The sequence below is a fragment of the Haliotis rufescens genome, unplaced genomic scaffold (assembly GCF_023055435.1).
Source record: "Haliotis rufescens isolate VD_foot unplaced genomic scaffold, xgHalRufe1.0.p SCAF_16, whole genome shotgun sequence".
Lineage (NCBI taxonomy): Eukaryota > Metazoa > Mollusca > Gastropoda > Lepetellida > Haliotidae > Haliotis > Haliotis rufescens.
The window spans coordinates 25,829,878-25,856,610 of record NW_025963846.1 but is presented as its reverse complement, the minus strand read 5'-3'; the positions used below and the strand labels follow the sequence as shown (position 1 = coordinate 25,856,610).

General features: G+C 43.7%; 1 protein-coding gene across 2 annotated transcripts; it reads left to right on the top strand.

Moving 5' to 3' along the window:
* The first annotated feature begins 3,923 nt into the window (after positions 1-3,923).
* Positions 3,924-26,172, top strand: LOC124117710 (proton myo-inositol cotransporter-like). Of its 2 annotated transcripts, none has more exons than XM_048397055.1 (10): positions 3,924-4,140; positions 5,598-5,985; positions 6,420-6,579; positions 6,674-6,888; positions 9,623-9,737; positions 10,149-10,309; positions 19,020-19,146; positions 20,246-20,475; positions 23,022-23,171; positions 25,595-26,172. In XM_048397055.1, the coding sequence occupies exons 1-10, from the start codon at positions 4,111-4,113 to the stop codon at positions 25,786-25,788; spliced, it is 1,770 nt and encodes a 589-aa protein (XP_048253012.1). In that variant the 5' UTR covers positions 3,924-4,110; the 3' UTR covers positions 25,789-26,172. The 2 variants fall into 2 exon arrangements, with proteins under 2 accessions (XP_048253012.1, XP_048253013.1); XM_048397056.1 differs by lacking the exon at positions 3,924-4,140 and adding an exon at positions 4,300-4,403.
* Positions 26,173-26,733: the final 561 nt, after the last annotated feature.

The window sequence follows — 26,733 nt, the reverse complement described above, 5'->3', positions numbered from 1 at the left end:
GAATGAAGATTTTCCACGAGTTTGTCATGTGGACATGTGGAGTACAAAGTTGAAAAATCAAAAGATTTGACAGAATGGAACATAGTTCTTTTCTGAGATTGCAAAAAGTCAAGCAGATCCTTTTTGAGAATCCACATGGTATTAATTCCACTTGTCTTAAATACTTTCTGTGAATATAAAGACAATCCTTCTTTGATTGTGTTAAGGATAATGGTTAGTCTTTGAGACAGGGATTCGGTGGTTCATTTGCTTGTACAATGACATTGCTGTCTGGTGAAGGCACATTCGGGACAAAAAAAACCGGAAGTTCCAAAGGCCACCTAACAAAAATTGGTATGAATGTTACAGGTAAGAAAACGTGTCACCGTCAGGAAAGCTGTCAGTGAGATAGCATAGGTGACTGAATTTATGAATATCAACGTAATCAGAGGTTTCCTAAAAACGTTCGTCAGATATATTTCCGCAGGACGGCAAGCCTCTCAGGTCTACCTTGAGGTCTAGCTTCACGGTGTCACAGGAACAACAAAGTTCTCGTTCTGGGCTGATGTTTTATTGATGATGAGTCCTGCAATTATAACAAAATGACATGCTATATGGCTTGGTGGTCCGGCATGGCGTGTCTTGAGTTCCTAACACATGCTGACCATGTAGTTGTTATCAACTACTATATTATTGATATTCATTTCAATAATTAAACAGTCATCTCCTATATTATTGATATTCATTTCAATAATTAAACAGTCATCTACTATATTATTGATATTCATTTCAATAATTAATCAGTTATCTGGACTAATATAATTCACACAAGAATGAACCTATTTCAATAAAAAAAAAGATTAAAAGAGCATTCACACAACCCATTCAACATACCTGCAAGTATAACAAAATGACATGCTATATGGCTTGGTGGTCCGGCATGGTGTGTGCTGGGTTCCTAACACATGCAGTCTATATAGAGGACAGTCATGTGACCTGCCTCTACATCATTTGCAGGGACTGCATGTGCCAGGGCCCAGGATGTACCTGACAGACCACAGTTAAGGTGGCCTGTTCAAGCCAATATTAGATATGGAAACAAGTTGGTGACATAATTAACATATTAGTAAAACTTAACCTGCGACAACAGCATGAATGCAATTTGGATGAAGATTGAGCTGCGCTGCATTGTATACATCCACACAAATAACGTAGAGTGGACACCATTGTAGTACCTATGTATTACTTCTTTTGATGAGTTATTTTATTATTTAATAAAGCAGCAACTTCAGTCAATATCAGTAACCATGATGGACAAAGAATTTGACTTGATAAATACATGGTATTGCCTGAAACATGACATGCTTCCTCACACACTATGTATCAGATGCGGGCTGAACAGACATACGAATCCTTACCATGGCATCCTATGTATAAACGCTTCCTATCTGATACAGGTCTACCTCACACCAAGAAGAGGCCAGCTTCACAACATGAATGCACCATGGGACAAAGGTCGAGGTGTATTCTATTTATCAACATAAATGACAAAGAGCGGCCATCAATGTAATTACTTTTTGTGAGTTATTTTATTGTTATATACGTCAGTAACTTCTGTATTGAAGTACAACTTCTTGAACAGTGACGGTGATGGACAAAGAATTTAAACTTTAAATTTAAAGAAGTACATAGTATTGACTGAAATATATAACATGCACAATGGATCAGGTGCGGTCTCAACCGTCATACGAATTCAATACTTCCGACTTTAACCTACTTATTGTTTGAAGTGCTACTAAATTAGGGAAGACCTCACCGATGCTTTGTCTTCATCAGACAATGAAGCTATAGTGAACAGAGAACAGCATATAGGTCACCTTTGAAACATGATGTCTATTCTTTAAATAAATCCTAGACAAGAAACATTGCCCATTGTCTATCTGAAACTCACACCCTGGGGAAACTGTAACTGGTAATGTAGATGCAATATGTGGATGAATACAAGCAGACCTATGCGCACGCACGCACGCACGCACGCACGCACGATATAATATTTTGTTAGTTTGTTTGTTGTTTAAAGCCGCACTCAGCAATATTCCAACTATATGACGGCGGTCTGTAAATAATCGAGTCTGGAGTATCGATCCAAGCAAATGGGATACGATGAAATGCATCAACCAAGTCAGCGAGCCTGACCACCCAATCCCGTTAGTCGCCTCTTACGACAAGCATAGTCGTTTAAGAGCAATAATCTTGAACGCAACGTTTAAACCCATTTCACCACACTTTACCTTTGGTGTTTAAATTTCACAACTTTTGAGGTACAATCGAGCTTGTTCTTTCTATGAAGATTTCACAGAGCGTCAAACGACTCTCGCTTAAAGTTGTTTGATCACGGTTACAACATCCATGGCCACACTAAGGCTTTCAAGAGGTTTCGCGGTAGACACGTGGCGGACATTTTCAAATTTGACGAGTCAGTGACAAAATGATGTTAAATGCAATTCCCTAGTTTGACCAGTTTCAAGTGTTGCCGAATAACACTGGATTGTCGTGGCTCGATCGTAGCGCTACGAGTTATGTCCCTTCTATTGACCAATCAGATTCCACCTCGCATGTGAGTAGCATTTGCATCTAAACAAAATGGCGGCGCCTAGTTAAGACAAGCTGATCGATAATCAAAATCTATAATGTAAAACGGGCCTTACTTCGCGAAGAGCGTCCAATCAATTTAACAACTTGACTGAAAACATGAACAGATTTGGAAATATCTGTCGACGCTCAGTTGACGGTACAAATTCTTTGCAAATTATGCAGTCGATCGAAATCTGCACCTTGAAATCCATGTTGTTTATGAAACGGATGCTCATACTTCGTTGCACAATTCTGATTTGAATATGTATAGACTCGTTAGTCCAGCCAAACTGTAACTCAGAATTCCAGCGTAGATCGGCAGGTGTGGACACAGAACTTTTACAGCCAGTTAACTCTCTTGCCTCTGGAAGATACCATTATTATGTCCCCATGATTTGTTAAGTGAAAACTGGACTTGTCTTTGAATGTGTTTATGACGGGCGCCACCAGTGTGGCAGGATACGCTCACCTGTCTGCGAACACCTGGTATTATCACGATTTGATAATGATTCAACACATGCTTTCGATACATTCGCAATCGTACAATGGACTCTGCAGTTAGCAGAGATACCTTATGATTATGAATATATCGCATTAATGAGTCATGCTCCGCAACATTGATCACAATCATTTTATCACAATTCCAACTTCAGAGAAATCGAAAATAGAACAATTTAAAACAATCGCCTGAATCGCAAAACTCTCAACTCCATAACTTGCCTGATGGGTATACATCGTTTCATGAAGTTATCATGTACAGTTAATGAGGTACACTACACTACCTCCAACTACCTTGTTTACATATAAACCTTTTGAACACTTAAAAAATGATATAATAATTCACTGCATAAGCACAGATTTCGCCCAAGACAATTAGCTTCTTGAAACAATTGGATCTCGCTGGATTGCATCGAACTGAACATAGTAAATAGTTCGAAGATAAATCCATTGAAAAATGCTAGTTTTGATTATCTGATAGTCTTTTCTGAAATTCATTGAGGAATAATGTTATATCACAGATTTCTTTTTGTATCCAGACTAAAACCTATGTTGAATAAAATGCTCTTAATTGATGCAGCTAATGGACATGCATGTGATCATGACTGTGCAATCGTTTGTTTGAATATTTTTACAGTCATCGTGTATCAGGTTACAGACATTGAGCAGCTGAAGGAGAGGGGTTTCTCATTAACAATAGTATTAAATCTAGAAAGAGGTAGATACTATTCATTCTTACCGCTGCAGCCGGGGCCACAAAGAAATACATTGAGCTGTTCTTACATTGAATGGACATGCATGCGACTGTGCAATCCTTTGTTTGAATAATTTTACAGCTCCTTATGTATCAGGTTACAGAAATTGAGCAGCTGAAGGAGGGGTGTCACATTGACATAGTATTAAATCTAGAAAGAGGTAGATACTATTCATTCTAACCGCTGAGACTGGGGCCACAAACGAATATACTGAGCTGTTCTAACACAGAGCACCCAGAGGCGGATGGACAGTGCTAGTGCGCAGCCAATCACGGTGAGTAACAGCCTCATCTTACTTTATCAAGAAACGCATTTTGTGGCGCTGTTATCACATATGTGTGCAAAGACCAGAGCAGCGATAGATCTTCAACGCTAAAAGTTATTATTTTATTCTTCAAGGTAACTTTGGTACAGGTTCCCATCGCGAGTACCTCGTGTTGCAATTGCAGCTCTCTCCTATCCAAAGTACCCCGTGGTCAACCTATTATCTCGAGCTCTTCCACAGACCAGAGGTGAACATCGCCACACAATGACATGGTCTGTTGAAGGAACTGTATATTTTTATCCATTGTATTGTGGAAAAGAAACTTGTGAGTCGTCCTCAATAACCGTAGCTATTTAACACTCAGTTGACGTCGCACCATCATCAACTTAAAACACGTAAATACAGATTCCATTTATTGCAGAATAATGCATGCATAAATAAGTTTTGCCGTGTACTTTGTTTCCGAAATTATGAGACTTAGCCACATTGGAGATAACACATCAAGTACATAGTTTTAATAGCCAAGAGAATTTTCTTTGATGCCGGAAATTCGTGCACATGTAACTTCCCAATAAGGTAACTGGACACGTAGTCTTAAACTGACGTGGGTTTCCAAAACTAGAAAGGATGTCAGTAGAGCGAAAAGGTGGACGGTTCCTCTTTGGGTTAGCTGAGTGAGTGAGTATAGGTTTATGCCGCTTTTAGCAATATTTCAGCAATATCACGGCGGGGGACACCAGAAAGGGGCTTCACACATTGTACCCATGTCGGGAATCGAACCTGAGTTTATCTCACTCAGACACAGACATACTGAGCCAACCAGTACTTTTTTTTACCCCTTAATGCCGAGCCCCAGGCAGGGTAACAAGTACCATCTTTTTACGTCTTTTGGTATGACGCGGCCGGGAATCGAACCCACGACCTTCCGCTCTCTTGGAAGACCCACTATCCACTATCTATCCACAGATGCGGGCTAGGTTCTACAACACATTAGACCATTAGGTGCAAATGGCTATGAAAGCAAACAGACGACCATCCATGAATGGTCAACTTCTCGATATTGTTTGATTGTCATCTCTTTGTTGATAATTTGCATGTATCTGAATACCGTATTCAACGTAATAAGCGCCCCGCTCTAATAAGCGCCCACGGCGATATTTGGTAATATATTGGCAACTGAACAATCCCAATTACCACCCCTTCCGATTGATCAATGTACATAAGACTTATTTATTCGTGTATAATACACAACATGCTTACTATGCATACATAAAACTATCGTTTTTGAACTATTTAACCAGCTTATCATGTATCATGTTAGTCAGAAACATTGAGCAGCTGAAGGAGAAGGTTGCTCCAGAATCGCTCCTTGACAACCTGTAAAAAAAGAAGACTGGAACGAGGTAGATACTATTGTTCTGGTGGCGGCCTGCAAGTAAGTTTATTGATGATCTATATCTTGTTAGGTTCAACAAGGCAGAAAACGGATAATGCCAAAGGACAGCCGAATGACACCTCCAGACAGCCATCCATGGATGGTCTACATCTCGACACTGTTTGCATCCATTCTGGCCATGCTGATAGGATATAACCAGGCCATTATCTCGGGGGCCATGTTACTCCTTGTGGACAAGTTCCAAGTCGACACGTTGTGGCAGCAACTGATCGCAACATCCAATACAGCCGGATGTGCATTTGCACTTCTTCTGGCTGGGTACCCTGTCCAAAGATTTGGGAGGAAAAAGATGATCCTTGCTTCAAATATGTTGGCTTGTATTGGCGCCATCATATCAGCTGCAGCACCGACGAAAGAGGTGGTTCTTGTTGGGCGATTCGTGTCCGGAATTGGAGGAGGTAACTAACTACTGAATTGTTTTATCCAATTTTGACAAAGTGTTCTGTATGAAAACAGTTTTGTCTCACCCTGTGTACATATTTTTTGGTCAGAAGAACAGGAGCATATTTGTCTGATCTTATCAAAATCTTGACATGGTTAGCTATAGCCATTGAGCATTTCCCCTTCAGTTCTCTACATAGAAAAAGAACGAACAGGACAAGTGTAGATCTTCTATCTAATAGTAAACTCCGAATATCAAGAACAAAGAGATTGATCTTTTCTTGCGAAGCTTATGAAAATTGTGTTTGGTCCATTTATGAAAAACCTCATGTTATCATAAATGTTACAGCTCGAAATCATGCCACTGAAGACCATGCTATTGCAACAGCCTAAATAGGTATATAATGTTTTGTAGGAATATCTGTAGCAACAGTAATGCTATATGTTACAGGAGGTATATCCCTCGTCGTGCCAATGTACATATCTGAATGTGCCCCCGCGGACATCAGAGGACGCCTGGGATCTTTTACACAGTGTTTACTTACTGTTGGCATAGTCCTGTCATCAATCATAGCAGGTGCTTTCAGTGGAATAGGGGAATCGGGATGGCGGTGAGACCTTTTGCTCATGATTGAAATAATTTCATCCCAGTCACATGTATTCATATTTCGATGCATTTTTGCATAAATGAATTGTTCTCAACAGATGGATGTTCGCATGTCCCTGTGTGATTGACGTTGTGCACTTCGTGGGATTTCTCTTCCTCCCGGAAAGTCCCCGGTGGTATATGGACAGAGGAAGAGAGAAAGAAACAGAAGATGTCCTCAAACAATTGAGGAATAACCCGGATGAAATCGCCAAGGAACTCGAAGACATGAAGAGAACTGTAGCAGAAGGGAGGCGGCTGAAATTTGATAAAGGTAGGTTCATGATATGTGTCAATATTGTGATTCAGGCTAAATGTGATTTTATGACATCTGAACACCTATACTGCACTGATCTAATTTCATAATAATCTAAGTAAATATTATAGCCTACATGACATGCATATGCTATTTTGTTTATTTCTGTTTATATCTATTACAGTAATGGCCATGGTTCAAACGTAATAAATACAAAATGAATTTGTTACACAAATTTAGGCAATTCTAATTGCCAGGAGCTCCCGAAAACTTGCAGTCATATTCTACGCGATTTTATACAATTTGTGACTGTTATACTTCGATGCATGCACAATAAATGAAAAACAATGCTTAAGTGGTTAAAAGCTGTATTTAAAATCTGTAAATTTCCATAAAATCATATCTTAGTGCTTGCTACCTTTAAGCCCTCGGAATGCTTTGTAAATGTAAAGCTTTACGAGGTTGCATGATTAGAAAACACATTCGGATACAGTCTCTTTCGCGATCTGGTAAGCGACGCTCTTATTGGCTGTATGCAAGATCTTTCGGTCGCGACCTGTAATAGGATGTCCTCAGACCCATGTTGTAGCAGTAGCGAGCGCTAAGATCTGATTTTAATGAGATTGGAATCTTGGGGAATAACCGCCAAAAGTTAAACCGACTTTCCTCTGAGGGCATATCTATTACTAGAATGATAAAATTATGTGTTTCAGATTTGCGTGTGGTATTAACATGTCTTGCTAGGAAAGTTTATACGGTAACCAAAGTTTCATAAACTAGGTTGGCATTATTTCCACTAAAATAGTCAATAACCATCCTTTGTGGAATGCTATGCCGTCAGTTGATATCTCAACTGCCTGGTTAGCAGAAGATGGAGAAATACCAACTTCAAAAATGTATTATCAATGCGGTATCCATTCCGCAAAGTAGAATGCAGACATTTATTAAAAATGGGGAACAGAGAAAAAAGTATTCATATGCAATGTAAATTCCAGAAGAAAATAGGGTTTCAAATTAATTTTTGTCAGCAATCAGATTGCAACCTTTCCATTTACGAAAAAAATCACGAACGCCAAAAAGACCTGATGATTTGGTTTTATTTTTTCACAAACCATTTGCGATTACACTTTCCCAAACATATTCATGCATTTGTGATACAGGTGTTCTTTTTGTAAATATTGTTATTTCATTGTCAGTTTCTCAGACATGCACAATTTAATAGGCATGGAACTTGTCTAATCCATTTATGTCAAAGGTTAGGCTCTCATTTAAATTAATTTAAAAAAAATAGTTTTGATATCACACAGGATATCACACTTGGTATATAAAGTCAAAAGTCAAAGTCACCAGTTAAAGCAATCTCCCTAAGAAGTTTGTGCTTGCACTTTCTCAGAATATATTAATGAATTATTTACGGAAATAGTATATGTCAGTCTTTGGGCGTTCAGGTTTTCCTAATCATTGTTAGTGTCTGAGGCATATTTACCTCAATGGGCATGTGTGTGAATCTACACAAACCCTGGTGGCAAGTCTATTAAAGATAACCTTTGAGGTTATGCCTTCCTTTGCCAGTAACTGTTACAATCCCAAGACGTATTACTTGTTGGATCTTATAAAGTTGTCTTGATTAAATTCGACCCGTGAAGATTCCGGGGTAGAAAAGGTCTTCGGCAACCCATGCTTGCCGTAAACGGTGACTATGCTTGTCGTAAAAGCCGACTAACGGGATCGGGTGGTCAGGCTCGCTGACTTGGTTGATGCATGTCATCGATCCCAATTGCGTGGATCGATGCTCATGATATTAATCACTGGATTGTCTGGTCCAGACTCGATTATTTACAGACCGCCGTCATATAGCTGGAATATTGCTTAGTGCGGCGTTAAACAAAAAAAACAAACCAACCAAACCAATCTTGATTAAATTCTGGATGTTTACGTTGGAAGTACATGATGGTATGTTAAGACATCTGCAAAAATGGGATTGCAGGTCCGGCTTCGGTGTTATACGTACCGGCAGTTGTTTCTGATTCATGTGATCTAAATCTAACATGATCATGATGTGTGCCAATGCCACTATGTTTGGAATAGTAATGACTACATGTCTTTGTATGGTTGCATCTGCATCTTCATCTGCTAAACAGCTCACCAGTAAGAGTTAATAGTTAGAGACATGTTTGTATCATAAGTCTCTTTTTCTCCTTCATCAGAGGTTTCAAACGATACACACGCGGGCAATAGTCTCTATTTAATTCGATGACCCTGTAGTTGGAAACATATAGAGAATCTCACCCGAGTGTCTTTTGATATCAAATATATCAACACGAGCTGACAAAAGTGGAAAGATTCCGAGGCTTGCCGAGGATTTTTGCCACTTTTATCAACTCGTGTTGATATATTTCATATCAAAAGACACGAGGGTGAGATTTTATTTATCATCCAACATCATTCTTACAACTTTTTCAATTTGTAGACAGTAATTAGCAGTGTCTTCAGTGTAAAAAGTACTGCTAACAGCTTCAGTAGCAGAGCCATTAGTGATGTCATTTGATTGTGACGTCATGGTAACCAGTGACGTCACAATGGTCTGCAAAGCATTGTGATGTAATTTCATTGCAGCGATATCTACAGTGTGGATATCGCTTGATCTCATCCAAGCGATATCTCCTGTGGGAGCCAGTTTGGGATGATAAAATTCAATATCCAATTCCATTTTTTTTATTCCCATAGTTAGTTAACTTTTACTGCTGCACAGGACAAGGTTCCTCTGTCGTCGCTCGGGTGATCAAAACGCCCCCAGTCCGCAGAGCTCTGATACTTGCAATGGCCCTGGCTTCGATAACTCAGATCACAGGGGTGTCACCAATCATGTATGTATGCTTTTTGTAACTGGTACAACGTTTATTCACTTACGTCCGGACCTGTGAAGATTCCGGGGTAGAATAGGTCTTCAGGACCCATACTTGCCGTAAAAGGTGACTATGCTTGTCGTAAAAGGCGACTAACGGGATCGGGTGGTCAGGCTCGCTGACTTGGTTGATGCACGTCATCAATCCCAATTGCGTGGATCGATGCTCATGCTATTAATCACTGGATTGTCTGGTCCAGACTCGATTATTTACAGACCGCTGGAATATTGCTGAGTGCGGCGTTAAACAACAAACAAACCAAATCACTTACGTCCGTATGTATTTTTAAGTTGAAGGCATTGAACAGAAATCCAATTTAAGAATAAAATATGTCATTGGAAATTCACATCCTAAGAGAATCGCTTTTTGTAGATTCTACTCGGGGACTATACTCAAAAGAGCTGGATTCTCCGATGAGCTTGCGATATGGATGACGTCAATACCTAGTGCAATAATGGCTGCCTCAGCCTTCACTGCCACACTGTTAGTTGAGAGGCTAGGACGCAAACATCTGTTTCTTGGAGCCCAGATAGGTGAGCCAGTGAGAGAGTTTGGTTCAACGCCACTGTGATATGTAAATTGTCATTGATGTGAAGGGAAGCTTGCAGCGAACCAGATCAAAGTTGTTTACCACCTTTGTGAAATCCCTAACCTGCATGCTCTTCTACCCATGTCTAATCCACATGCATGGGCTCCCATGCCTGCATGCTCATCTACCCATGTCAAATCCACATGCATGGGCTCCCATGCCTGCATGCTCATCTACCCATGTCAAATCCACATGCTGTGGCTCCCAATCCTGCATGCTCATCTACCCATGTCAAATCCACATGCATGGGCTCCCAAGCCTGCATGCTCATCTACCCATGTCAAATCCACATGCATGGGCTCCCTACCCTGCATGCTCATCTACCCATGTCAAATCCACATGCATGGGCTCCCAAGCCTGCATGCTCATCTACCCATGTCAAATCCACATGCATGGGCTCCCAATCCTGCATGCTCATCTACCCACGTCAAATCCACATGCATGGGCTCCCACGCCTGCATGCTCTTCTACCCATGTCAAATCCACATGCATGGGCTCCAAAGCCTGCATGCTCATCTACCCATGTCAAATCCACATGCATGGGCTCCCTACCCTGCATGCTCATCTACCCATGTCAAATCCACATGCATGGGCTCCCAAGCCTGCATGCTCATCTACCCATGTCAAATCCACATGCATGGGCTCCCTACCCTGCATGCTCATCTACCCAAGTCAAATCCACATGCATGGGCTCCCAAGCCTGCATGCTCATCTACCCATGTCAAATCCACATGCATGGGCTCCCTACCCTGCATGCTCATCTACCCATGTCAAATCCACATGCTGTGGCTCCCTACCCTGCATGCTCTTCTACCCATGTCAAATCCACATGCATGGGCTCCCAAGCCTGCATGCTCATCTACCCATGTCAAATCCACATGCTGTGGCTCCCTACCCTGCATGCTCATCTACCCATGTCAAATCCACATGCATGGGCTCCCAAGCCTGCATGCTCATCTACCCATGTCAAATCCACATGCATGGGCTCCCAAGCCTGCATGCTCATCTACCCATGTCAAATCCACATGCTGTGGCTCCCTACCCTGCATGCTCATCTACCCATGTCAAATCCACATGCATGGGCTCCCAAGCCTTCATGCTCATCTACCCATGTCAAATCCACATGCATGGGCTCCCAATCCTGCATGCTCATCTACCCATGTCAAATCCACATGCATGGGCTCCCAAGCCTGCATGCTCATCTACCCATGTCAAATCCACATGCATGGGCTCCCTACCCTGCATGCTCATCTACCCATGTCAAATCCACATGCATGGGCTCCCAAGCCTGCATGCTCATCTACCCATGTCAAATCCACATGCATTGGCTCCCACGCCTGCATGCTCTTCTACCCATGTCAAATCCAAATGCATGGGCTCCAAAGCCTGCATGCTCATCTACCCATGTCAAATCCACATGCATGGGCTCCCACGCCTGCATGCTCATCTACCCATGTCAAATCCACATGCATGGGCTCCCAAGCCTGCATGCTCATCTACCCTTGTCAAATCCACATGCATTGGCTCCCACGCCTGCATGCTCATCTACCCATGTCAAATACACATGCATGGGCTCCCAATCCTGCATGCTCATCTACCCTTGTCAAATCCACATGCATGGGCTCCCACGCCTGCATGCTCATCTACCCATGTCAAATACACATGCATGGGCTCCCAATCCTGCATGCTCATCTACCCATGTCAAATCCACATGCATTGGCTCCCACGCCTGCATGCTCTTCTACCCATGTCAAATCCAAATGCATGGGCTCCAAAGCCTGCATGCTCATCTACCCATGTCAAATCCACATGCATGGGCTCCCACGCCTGCATGCTCATCTACCCATGTCAAATCCACATGCATGGGCTCCCAAGCCTGCATGCTCATCTACCCATGTCAAATCCACATGCATGGGCTCCCAAGCCTGCATGCTCATCTACCCATGTCAAATCCACATGCATGGGCTCCAAAGCCTGCATGCTCATCTACCCATGTCAAATACACATGCATGGGCTCCCAAGCCTTCATGCTCATCTACCCATGTCAAATCCACATGCATGGGTTCTCTACCCTGCATGCTCATCTACCCATGTCAAATCCACATGCATGGGCTCCCTACCCTGCATGCTCATCTACCCATGTCAAATCCACATGCATTGGCTCCAAAGCCTGCATGCTCATCTACCCATGTCAAATCCACATGCATGGGCTCCCTACCCTGCATGCTCATCTACCCATGTCAAATCCACATGCATGGGCTCCAAAGCCTGCATGCTCATCTACCCATGTCAAATCCACATGCATGGGCTCCCAAGCCTGCATGCTCTTCTACCCATGTCAAATCCACATGCTGTGGCTCCCAATCCTGCATGCTCATCTACCCATGTCAAATCCACATGCATGGGCTCCCAATCCTGCATGCTCATCTACCCATGTCAAATCCACATGCATGGGCTCCCTACCCTGCATGCTCATCTACCCATGTCAAATCCACATGCATGGGCTCCCACGCATGCATGCTCATCTACCCATGTCAAATCCACATGCATGGGCTCCCTACCCTGCATGCTCATCTACCCATGTCAAATCCACATGCATGGGCTCCAAAGCCTGCATGCTCATCTACCCATGTCAAATCCACATGCATGGGCTCCCAAGCCTGCATGCTCTTCTACCCATGTCAAATCCACATGCTGTGGCTCCCAATCCTGCATGCTCATCTACCCATGTCAAATCCACATGCATGGGCTCCCAATCCTGCATGCTCATCTACCCATGTCAAATCCACATGCATGGGCTCCAAAGCCTGCATGCTCATCTACCCATGTCAAATCCACATGCATGGGCTCCCTACCCTGCATGCTCATCTACCCATGTCAAATCCACATGCATGGGCTCCCAAGCCTGCATGCTCATCTACCCATGTCAAATCCACATGCATGGGCTCCCAAGCCTGCTTGCTCATCTACCCATGTCAAATCCACATGCATGGGCTCCCAAGCCTGCATGCTCTTCTACCCATGTCAAATCCACATGCATGGGCTCCCTACCCTGCATGCTCATCTACCCATGTCAAATCCACATGCATGGGCTCCCAAGCCTGCATGCTCATCTACCCATGTCAAATCCACATGCTGTGGCTCCCAAGCCTGCATGCTCATCTACCCATGTCAAATCCACATGCATGGGCTCCCAATCCTGCATGCTCATCTACCCATGTCAAATCCACATGCATGGGCTCCCAAGCCTGCATGCTCATCTACCCATGTCAAATCCACATGCTGTGGCTCCCAAGCCTGCATGCTCATCTACCCATGTCAAATCCACATGCATGGGCTCCCTACCCTGCATGCTCATCTACCCATGTCAAATCCACATGCATGGGCTCCCAAGCCTGCATGCTCATCTACCCATGTCAAATCCACATGCATGGGCTCCCAAGCCTGCATGCTCATCTACCCATGTCAAATCCACATGCATTGGCTCCCTACCCTGCATGCTCATCTACCCATGTCAAATCCACATGCTGTGGCTCCCAAGCCTGCATGCTCATCTACCCATGTCAAATCCACATGCATGGGCTCCCAAGCCTGCATGCTCATCTACCCATGTCAAATCCACATGCATGGGCTCCCTACCCTGCATGCTCCTCTACCCATGTCAAATCCACATGCATGGGCTCCCAAGCCTGCATGCTCATCTACCCATGTCAAATCCACATGCATGGGCTCCCTACCCTGCATGCTCATCTACCCATGTCAAATCCACATGCATGGGCTCCCAATCCTGCATGCTCATCTACCCATGTCAAATCCACATGCATGGGCTCCCAAGCCTGCATGCTCATCTACCCATGTCAAATCCACATGCTGTGGCTCCCAAGCCTGCATGCTCATCTACCCATGTCAAATCCACATGCATGGGCTCCCAATCCTGCATGCTCATCTACCCATGTCAAATCCACATGCATGGGCTCCCAAGCCTGCATGCTCATCTACCCATGTCAAATCCACATGCTGTGGCTCCCAAGCCTGCATGCTCATCTACCCATGTCAAATCCACATGCATGGGCTCCCTACCCTGCATGCTCTTCTACCCATGTCAAATCCACATGCATGGGCTCCCAAGCCTGCATGCTCATCTACCCATGTCAAATCCACATGCATGGGCTCCCAAGCCTGCATGCTCATCTACCCATGTCAAATCCACATGCATGGGCTCCCAAGCCTGCATGCTCATCTACCCATGTCAAATCCACATGCATTGGCTCCCTACCCTGCATGCTCATCTACCCATGTCAAATCCACATGCATGGGCTCCCAAGCCTGCATGCTCATCTACCCATGTCAAATCCACATGCATGGGCTCCCAAGCCTGCATGCTCATCTACCCATGTCAAATCCACATGCATGGGCTCCCTACCCTGCATGCTCCTCTACCCATGTCAAATCCACATGCATGGGCTCCCAAGCCTGCATGCTCATCTACCCATGTCAAATCCACATGCTGTGGCTCCCAAGCCTGCATGCTCTTCTACCCATGTCAAATCCACATGCATGGGCTCCCTACCCTGCATGCTCTTCTACCCATGTCAAATCCACATGCATGGGCTCCCTACCCTGCATGCTCATCTACCCATGTCAAATCCACATGCATGGGCTCCCAAGCCTGCATGCTCATCTACCCATGTCAAATCCACATGCATGGGCTCCCTACCCTGCATGCTCATCTACCCATGTCAAATCCACATGCATGGGCTCCCTACCCTGCATGCTCATCTACCCATGTCAAATCCACATGCATGGGCTCCCAAGCCTGCATGCTCATCTACCCATGTCAAATCCACATGCTGTGGCTCCCAAGCCTGCATGCTCATCTACCCATGTCAAATCCACATGCATGGGCTCCCAAGCCTGCATGCTCATCTACCCATGTCAAATCCACATGCATGGGCTCCCAAGCCTGCATGCTCATCTACCCATGTCAAATCCACATGCTGTGGCTCCCAAGCCTGCATGCTCATCTACCCATGTCAAATCCACATGCATGGGCTCCCAAGCCTGCATGCTCATCTACCCATGTCAAATCCACATGCTGTGGCTCCCAAGCCTGCATGCTCATCTACCCATGTCAAATCCACATGCATGGGCTCCCTACCCTGCATGCTCATCTACCCATGTCAAATCCACATGCATGGGCTCCCAAGCCTGCATGTTCATCTACCCATGTCAAATCCACATGCATGGGCTCCCTACCCTGCATGCTCATCTACCCATGTCAAATCCACATGCATGGGCTCCCAAGCCTGCATGCTCATCTACCCATGTCAAATCCACATGCATGGGCTCCCTACCCTGCATGCTCCTCTACCCATGTCAAATCCACATGCATGGGCTCCCAAGCCTGCATGCTCATCTACCCATGTCAAATCCACATGCATGGGCTCCCTACCCTGCATGCTCATCTACCCATGTCAAATCCACATGCATGGGCTCCCAAGCCTGCATGCTCATCTACCCATGTCAAATCCACATGCATGGGCTCCCAAGCCTGCATGCTCATCTACCCATGTCAAATCCACATGCATTGGCTCCCTACCCTGCATGCTCATCTACCCATGTCAAATCCACATGCTGTGGCTCCCAATCCTGCATGCTCATCTACCCATGTCAAATCCACATGCATGGGCTCCCAAGCCTGCATGCTCATCTACCCATGTCAAATCCACATGCATGGGCTCCCAAGCCTGCATGCTCATCTACCCATGTCAAATCCACATGCATGGGCTCCAAAGCCTGCATGCTCATCTACCCATGTCAAATCCACATGCATTGGCTCCCTACCCTGCATGCTCATCTACCCATGTCAAATCCACATGCTGTGGCTCCCAATCCTGCATGCTCATCTACCCATGTCAAATCCACATGCATGGGCTCCCAAGCCTGCATGCTCATCTACCCATGTCAAATCCACATGCATGGGCTCCAAAGCCTGCATGCTCATCTACCCATGTCAAATCCACATGCATGGGCTCCCAAGCCTGCATGCTCATCTACCCATGTCAAATCCACATGCATGGGCTCCCAAGCCTGCATGCTCATCTACCCATGTCAAATCCACATGCATGGGCTCCCAAGCCTGCATGCTCATCTACCCATGTCAAATCCACATGCATTGGCTCCCTACCCTGCATGCTCATCTACCCATGTCAAATCCACATGCTGTGGCTCCCAATCCTGCATGCTCATCTACCCATGTCAAATCCACATGCATTGGCTCCCAAGCCTGCATGCTCATCTACCCATGTCAAATCCACATGCTGTGGCTCCCAATCCTGCATGCTCATCTACCCATGTCAAATCCACATGCATGGGCTCCCAAGCCTGCATGCTCATCTACCCATGTCAAATCCACATGCATGGGCTCCCAAGCCTGCATGCTCATCTACCCATGTCAAATCCACATGCATGGGCTCCCAAGCCTGCATGCTCATCTACCCATGTCAAATCCACATGCATGGGCTCCCAAGCCTGCATGCTCATCTACCCATGTCAAATCCACATGCATGGGCTCCCAAGCCTGCATGCTCTTCTACCCATGTCAAATCCACATGCATGGGCTCCCAAGCCTGCATGTTCATCTACCCATGTCAAATCCACATGCATGGGCTCCCAAGCCTGCATGCTCATCTACCCATGTCAAATCCACATGCATGGGCTCCCAAGCCTGCATGCTCATCTACCCATGTCAAATCCACATGCATGGGCTCCCAATCCTGCATGTTCATCTACCCACGTCAAATCCACATGCATGGGCTCCCACGCCTGCATGCTCTTCTACCCATGTCAAATCCACATGCATGGGCTCCAAAGCCTGCATGCTCATCTACCCATGTCAAATCCACATGCATGGGCTCCCAAGCCTGCATGCTCATCTACCCATGTCAAATCCACATGCATGGGCTCCAAAGCCTGCATGTTCATCTACCCATGTCAAATCCACATGCATGGGCTCCCAAGCCTGCATGTTCATCTACCCATGTCAAATCCACATGCATGGGCTCCCAAGCCTGCATGCTCATCTACCCATGTCAAATCCACATGCATGGGCTCCCAAGCCTGCATGCTCATCTACCCATGTCAAATCCACATGCATGGGCTCCCAAGCCTGCATGCTCATCTACCCATGTCAAATACACATGCATGGGCTCCCAAGCCTTCATGCTCATCTACCCATGTCAAATCCACATGCATGGGTTCTCTACCCTGCATGCTCATCTACCCATGTCAAATCCACATGCATGGGCTCCCAATCCTGCATGCTCATCTACCCACGTCAAATCCACATGCATGGGCTCCCACGCCTGCATGCTCTTCTACCCATGTCAAATCCACATGCATGGGCTCCAAAGCCTGCATGCTCATCTACCCATGTCAAATCCACATGCATGGGTTCTCTACCCTGCATGCTCATCTACCCATGTCAAATCCACATGCATGGGCTCCCAATCCTGCATGCTCATCTACCCACGTCAAATCCACATGCATGGGCTCCCACGCCTGCATGCTCTTCTACCCATGTCAAATCCACATGCATGGGCTCCCACGCCTGCATGCTCTTCTACCCATGTCAAATCCACATGCATGGGCTCCAAAGCCTGCATGCTCATCTACCCATGTCAAATCCACATGCATGGGCTCCCAAGCCTGCATGCTCATCTACCCATGTCAAATCCACATGCATTGGCTCTCTACCCTGCATGCTCATCTACCCATGTCAAATCCACATGCATGGGCTCCAAAGCCTGCATGCTCATCTACCCATGTCAAATCCACATGCATGGGCTCCCAAGCCTGCATGCTCATCTACCCATGTCAAATCCACATGCATGGGCTCCCAAGCCTGCATGCTCATCTACCCATGTCAAATCCACATGCATGGGCTCCCAATCCTGCATGCTCATCTACCCATGTCAAATCCACATGCATGGGCTCCCAATCCTGCATGCTCATCTACCCATGTCAAATCCACATGCATGGGCTCCCAAGCCTGCATGCTCATCTACCCATGTCAAATCCACATGCATTGGCTCCCTACCCTGCATGCTCATCTACCCATGTCAAATCCACATGCATGGGCTCCCAAGCCTGCATGCTCATCTACCCATGTCAAATCCACATGCTGTGGCTCCCAAGCCTGCATGCTCATCTACCCATGTCAAATCCACATGCATGGGCTCCCAAGCCTGCATGCTCATCTACCCATGTCAAATCCACATGCATGGGCTCCAAAGCCTGCATGCTCATCTACCCATGTCAAATCCACATGCATGGGCTCCAAAGCCTGCATGCTCATCTACCCATGTCAAATCCACATGCATAGGCTCATTTCATCTTAAGTATCTCTTTGTTATATATTCTTGTATATTGCATCACTTGTCTTTAATGTGTTGTCAACTTTATATGTCTACATAAGCCAAGTAATGAGTTGTTTTGCACAATAATGCAACACCCCTTGGTTATCGTATATTCCTTGAACTGGTGAGAGGTATTAACTGATTTGCCGCCGTGAAGATATGAGAGTGTGGAATGAAATATTTACTTATTTTGCGGCACCTGATATGTGAATAGTTTTTATTTTCTATTGTCACCAGGACAGCTGATTGCCTTGATTGTTCTTGGACTTGGCTTCTTTCTCTCCGCGAGTCATTCTCCCGTCGTTAGTGATGACATTCAGAGAACCATCAATAATGCTACAACCACACCCATGTGTAATTTCAGGTAATAAGGTCAATTCAAGTTTGCAGATGTAACAAAACGAAGTTGCAGATGTTTAGAAAATATTTAAAAAATTCTGTGACCGTCGATTGTCACGTAGTCCTCCTTTAAGAAATTATCCCTTTTTCGGAATGTTCTTTCTCACTCGCTATGTTTCATGTTTAACAAAGGGGGCATGGGTGGCCCAGTCGTCTAAGGCGCCGCGATTCGCTGTGCAGAGTTGCGTCCCTTGGGCACGCCAGAAACCTATGATTGTGGGTTCGAATCCCGGTTCACCCCGATTATGTTTCTGGGTTTGTCAGCACCATACCCGTGCTCGTGGGTTTCACCGAAGTGGTAAACGTCTGAGACCTGCATCACTTCGGGCTTTCCTCCCACAATAAGCTGACACGCCACGATATAACTGGAATACTGTTAAAAGCGGCGTTTAAACCAACTCACTCACTCACTCACTCATGTTTAACAATAAATATGCACTTGCATAAAAACATAATAACATAGTTTCACGTTAATTAATACATTCCTTCATAGACATTCATGCAAACGTTGTGGCTGTTGGAGAAGCACAACAAACAGACAAACAAACTGTTTGCAGCTGAACAATAAAAGTAAGACAGTATATCATTTTCTCTGAAGTCAAAAGACCAAAAGCCTATACATGTTACTGAATATACCAATATCTTTTTTTGTCACCTCAATAAAGATAATACAACACTTTTCTGAGCCTAATACACTGAAACTTGTCATTGATGAGAGCTAAGTTAGCTTGTACTGAGTGCATGCATTATACATTAGACAATCATACATATACACTTTACATATACATATACACCGCAAGATACTGAGACATATATAATATATATATATATATATATATATATATATATATTTAATTGAAACTTATTTAATTTCAAGTCCATGACAACTGACGATATGTTCATACAAATTGTAGTAGTGACCATTGCCTTTTGATCTTAATAATAATAAAAGACGGACCACAATAGGTACAGGCCATCACAAAAGATATTCGTTACTTTTATCTTTTGAAATGAATTAACAAGGTGTGAGGTACATGCCTCAAATGATGTCTCTTCTCTGGCAGAACATGTGAGCAATGCATCGATTCTTCACAATGCGGCTTCTGCTACGACGTCCTCTCAAGAGCCTCGTGTGTCCCCGTGTCGGTAAACGGCAGTGCTACAACAGGGAGATGTTCTTCCGCCAGCTCTTTTAACAGCTCCGACTTTACCCTGGTGACGCAAGCTTGTCCCAGTGACTATAAATGGTTCCCTGTGATTGGCTCCTCCCTTTACCTGGCTGTATTTGGCGGTGGTAAGGAATGGACATACTATCATCTAACATTCTTTCGCATCCACGTCTCTTATTGTGACTAAAATGTTTGTTTGTTGGTTGGTTGTTTCCCGCCGCCCTCAGCAATATTCAAGCTATACTGGCGGTCTGTAAATAATCGAGTCTGGACCAGACAATCCAGAGATAGACCTCATGAGCATCGAACCGCGCAATTGGAATACGATGACATGCATCAACCAAGTCAGCGAGCCTGACCACCCGATCCCGTTAGTCGCCTCTTACGCTAAGCATAGTCGCCGCTTACGGCAAGCATGGGTTGCAGAAGACCTATTCTACCCCGGATCTTCACGGGGAGTGACAAGCATGGGTTGCTGAAGGCCTATTCTACCCCGGATCTTCACGGGGAGTGATTACTATTGCTTGTTTTCAAATCAACCCTGATTTTCTGTGTTCTTATGTAAACGATGCGCACCACCTTTTGTTACATCTATCTGGACCCATGACATTCTTCACACGGTAAACAATTTACAGTACAGTAAACTACGGTTAAAGCGAACTCAAAGGGACCTCGAAATTTTAGTTCGTTATAACCTTACCTCAGTTCATATCTCATTTTTTTTTAAATAACAGACAATTTCAAGTACGACTGGGTTCTACCCTGTCTGATCATTTCAGGGCGTCCCTCAAGGCAGTATGCTATCAGTCACACCTTTTAGCATAAAAATTAATAGTCTCGCTAAGGTATTAAACAATAGCGTTGATGGTTCACTTATTGTGGACGATTTCAACAAATCTTGTGGAATGAATATGAACACAATAGAAAGACAGCTACAGCTCTGTCTTAACAAAATTCAAAAATGAGCAAAAGAAAATGGGTTCAAATTTTCTCAATCCAAAACAAACTGCATTCATTTTTGTCGTAAATACAAACCGCATATGGATGCAGATTTATTTTTAGATGGTACTCCTATTAAGGTAGCAGAGGAGGCCAAATTCCTGGGCCTCATATTTGACCGTCGTCTTACATTCTTACCACACATCAAATATTTCAAGGCAAAGTGCCTGAAGGCTCTCGACTTGTTAAAAGTCGTTTCAAATTGGCAGATGGTGAAGCCAGAGGTAGACCTAACTCTAACACAACTAAAAAAAATTCGAAACAAATCAAACAAGCGTTCAACCAATTGCGATCCAAATATAATTCTCCATTTTTACAGACGGGTCCAAGGATAGTGGCAAAGTTGCTAGTGCCGCCATCTCCTGTCTCCTCAAGAATCCCAGATTCTATCTTTACTGCTGAGGCTAAAGCTATCCTAACAGCTTTGACCTATATTAAAAAAAAATACCAATCTAAATATTTCATAATCTTCCCCGATTCATTGTCATGCTTTCAGGCACTTGAAAGTGTCTCCTCAAATCATCCTATAATCCTAGACATTTTAGCACTCTTCAATGATCCTTCTACTGGCCAATCTGACATTGTCTTTTGCTGGTTGCCAAGTCATGTAGGCATAACATGTAACTCTAAAGCCGATGCTGCAGCTAAAGCAGCTCTTGACGAACCGTTATCTCCACTACTTATCCCGTACAGTGATTTCAAACCAACTATTAAAAGGTATACTTGGGATCGCATGCAAAAGAGGTGGGACACCCAGGTAGTAAGCAATAAACTCTAGGAATTAAAACCAACTATCGGTCATACCTACTTGGGTAGTCAGATGAGGACGAACCTCCTAAGTGTATCTCTTGTGATGAAAGGTTCACCTCAAGCATATATTGCTAGACTGTCTGGACTTTGCAATCGCAAGGGATTCACATAATCAAAGTGTAAATCTGAAAGATCTTATTTCCCATGTCAGCGGGCATCTCATCATAAATTACTGGAAAGAAATTGGTTTCTATGATAAATTTTAAATATGTATGTGAATGATTAAATGCTTGTTTTTAAATTTGGTGTGATGCTATTATTAACTGACTTTATTGAAGGCTCTGTCCAGGAGGTTGAAGTACCGTAACATTATTGTCCCTCTGTGTAACACGTAATCCTATCATACCCGATGTAACTATTATCAGCCAGTGTTTTTAAGCCAACTCATTGCTGAGTATATTTTAATATTGGCTAGTATTGTGCACAACCAACAGTAGCTAAAGTGATCGTAAATCCTGCTGGGGTATCATGCAGGAAGCAGAGGTACTGTAAGTCCCAATCATCCCCACCGAGGTGGCCTAGCTTTAGTTACTTGAAGCCTATAGCCCGTTTTAGAACTGTACACTGTTCTGTGATATTGTTATGCTCAATTTGCTTCATAAATTGTTTTTAAATATAACTTTGCATAAATAACTAAATTGTGAATATATTAACTTGGTCTCTTCGCTATATGGCTGAAATAATTCACTCACTCGTTATAACCTTAGTTCGTTATAAGCACATGAACAGCATATGTATACAGCAACAAAATAATACGGAAAAAAATATACGAGACCAAAAGAAGTAATATCCATCAGTTCGTAGTTTGTAATTTGTTGGTAAATCTTCGTCATTGTTTTTATGGAGTTTGTTGTTATTTCAGGTTGTGGCGTCATCTTTGTTGTGATAGCTGAAGTATTTCCTCTCTGGGCACGCGGCACATGCAGTTCAATAGCTACTTCAACTTTGTGGATATCTCAGATAGTTGTCAGTGTGACCTTCCTGTCATTGGCTGAAGCCATCACGGCCTACGGTAAGTGACCACATCACGAGTGAGTGAGGTATTTTGGTTTAGCACCGCTTTGAACAGTATGTTAGAAATGTCAAGGTATGTCAGCTTGGTGTGGGACGACGTCCCGACGTGTGATGCAAGTGTGTGTGTGTGTGTGTGTGTGTGTGTGTGTGTGTGTGTGTGTGTGTGTGCGTGCAATACTCCAGCTATATGACGGCGGTCTTTAATTAATCGAATCTGGACGACAATCCACATTAATCCCACATTAATCTGACACGCCTTGATATAACTGGAATACTGTTCAAAGCGGCGATAGGCACAACTCACTCACCTAATGTAGAAATTCAACTAATAGAACTGGAATTTACATGTACCGTATTCGACGTAATAAGCGCCCAGGGCGATCTCAAAAGTAGAAATAGTGGGCTCATATTAAAATATAACTTTGGTGAGAAAAAAACAGAGTTGAAAGATCGTAAATTTCATGGTTTATGCTAACAGCCTGAAATGAAACAAAAGAAAGGTCTGTGCGTATTATGCACGACAGATACATTTTCCAAAAAATAATTGCCCTTAAGTAAGGGTGCATATAACACACGAGTGCGCATTATATACAAATAAATAAGACTTGTGTACATTTGTCAATCGGAGGGGTGCTAATTGGGATTGTTCACCAGCTAATATATTAGCAAATATCGCCGTGGGCGCTTATTAGAGTGTTGCGCTTATTACTTCGAATACGGTTATCTTGTCTAGCACCAGTTATTTTAAAAAAGACATGTTAATATATTTCACTTTCTTACTGTATGATGAGACATATAGATCATGAACATCCATATCACGATATAAAACATTGATTTAAATTAGAGTTTTTGACATTGTAATGTTAATGACGAAATCAGAAATGAAAGTTAGAGGTTAAGAGAATTTTATCATTTGCAGTGAAATGTTAATCGAGAACCGGCGAGGCAATAGATACATGATACTCCATGTTAACTCCCGAGAGTTCCCCTTGTAAAATGCACCTATGCTTGTCGTAAAAGGCGAGCGCGGATCGATGCTCATGATATTAATCACTGTATTGTCTGGTCCAGACTCGATTATTTACAGACCGCTGTCATATAGCGGGAATATTGCTGAGTGCGGCGTTAAACAACACACCAACCAACCAAACCCCTTGCCATTAGAATGTTTTTTTAACCGCTGGCATTTAAATATTACTGATGATCGTTTGAATATTACAGACAATTATTTTTGCCCCCATCTCACCTTGTGACTGGGACATGTCGTTTTTGTTAGAAGGTAATTAGTAACTGCTTCATTAATATTGTTGCTTCTGATGCAATGTGAGTTAGCAGACACACAAAGAGAGTTAAGTATGGATTTATTGGGTCATTTTGATATTGATGTTTCTGTGTTCTATCTGAATAATCCAAGCAAAGCAACGCAAGACGGATCTCTGAGATATTTTGAACGATTGACCGATGCTTGTTTGTTTATTTGTTGAACGCCGCACTCAGCAATATTCCAGCTACATGACGGCGGTCTGTAAATAATCGAGTCTGGACAAGACAATCCGTGATTGACATCATGAGCATCGATCCACGCAACTGGGATATACGATTACATGTATCAACCAAGTAGGCTAGCCCGTCCACTCGATCCCGTTAGTCGCCTCTTACAACAAGCATAGTGGCATTTCACAGCAAGCATGGGTTGCTGAAGACCTATTCCACCCCGGATCTTCACGGTCGATTGACCAATGTGGTCAAAAGCAATGCAGTCGTAATATGAGGAATTTGTAAACGGGCACTTATTATATGACAGCATAATTGTAATTTCAAAATGAAATACATGTAGACAAAAAATGAGTTTCAATCGATTTTACCATCAGTGATAGCATACCAATGCTGAACCGGTAAGACAAAAGCTAATATTTGGGAGATGACACTCTGATTATATTTAGTGAACTCTCCATGCCATAAAACTATTTAATGCACTTGCCATAAAGTATGACCAGCAGTATAAAACTATTTAATGCACTTGCCATAATGTATGACCAGCAGTATAAAACTATGTAATGCACTTACCATAAAGTATGACCAGCAAGAGCCGTGATTCTGGGGTAGAATAGGTCTTCAGCAACCAATGCTTGCCGTAAAAGGTGACTCTGCTTGTCGTAAAAGGCGACTAACGGGATCGGGTGGTCAGGCTCGCTGACTTGGTTGATGCATGTCATCGATCCCAATTGCGTGGATCGATGCTCATGATATTATTCACTGGATTGTCTGGTCCAGACTCGATTATTTACAGACTGCCGTCATATAGATGGAATATTGCTGAGTGCGGCGTTAAACAACAAACCAACCAACCAGCTATGACCAGCAAACGTGTGTGTAATACAGATATTTTTTAGTCAATCATGTAACTTTTCTGATTTCAAGGTGCGTTCTGGCTGTATGCAGGGGTCGCCCTACTTTCTGCTGTTTACATATCCATATTCATGCCGGAAACACGAGGGGTGCGATTGGAGGACGTTGACCAGCTGTTCATGACGCACGACGAGAAGAATGTATTGCGTAAAACAGAAGAGGAAACTGAATTGAACGAAAATGCACCAGCTGACAGAATGCTTTAAATAACAACACAATCATAGGATTGGTTGGTTGGTTTGTTGTGTAACGCTGCACTCAGCAATATTACAGCTATATGACGTCCGTCTGTAAATAATCGAGTCTGGACCACCCGATCCCGTAAGTTGCCTCTTACGACAAGCATAGTCGCCTTTGAAGGCAAGCATAGGTTGCTGAAGACCTATTCTACCCCGGAATCTTCACGGGTTACTATCATAGGAACCCAGCCCACAAACTACAAAGCTTACATAGACTCTACATGGCTATAACGTTGTGTCAATGGGACATGCTAGTTGATTCATACTGCTTCAGATTTTCTCTCTCTTTGTTCACGTTGTAAATTTAGTTATTGTTTGTCAACAAACATATATTACACTTTATTCAGGTTATTTGTTTTGTTTGTTTGTTGTTTAACTCGCACTCAGCAATATTCCAGGTATATGACGGCGGTCTGTAAATAATCAAGCCTGGACCAGACAATCCAGTGACTGGCCTCATGAGCATCGATCCACGCAATGAGGTTTGTTGTTTAACGCCGCACTCAGCAATATTCGAGGTATATGACGGCGGTCTGTAAATAATCGAGTCTGGACCAGACAATCCAGTGATTTATATCATGGGCATCGTTCCACGCACTTGGGATCGATGACATGCATCAACCAAGTCAGCGAGCCTGAACACCCGATTCCGTTAGTCGCCTCTTACAACAAGAATAGTCGCCTTTTACAGCAAGCATAGATTGCTGAAGACCTATTCTACCCCAGGTCTTCACGGGTTTTTATGCAGGTTAAATCAGTGTGAGTTCACATGCTTACACATTATTTTATCTGAATATATTTTATTATATAAATGCGAAATATGCACAATGTGTGTGTATTCACAAAAAACAGCATGTTGTTTTGTTGTTCTAGAAAGTTGACAATAAAGTAAACAGAAGTGTGATCTTAATG

What these genes read in the sequence shown, in the direction of transcription:
- LOC124117710 (XM_048397055.1), top strand. Translation starts at nt 4,111, where the DNA reads ATGGACAGTGCTAGTGCGCAGCCAATCACG. An exon ending in ACAGGGGTGTCACCAATCAT is followed by an intron (nt 9,738 to 10,148) that starts GTATGTATGCTT and finishes CGCTTTTTGTAG; the next exon opens with ATTCTACTCGGGGACTATAC. An exon ending in GTTTCTTGGAGCCCAGATAG is followed by an intron (nt 10,310 to 19,019) that starts GTGAGCCAGTGA and finishes TATTGTCACCAG; the next exon opens with GACAGCTGATTGCCTTGATT.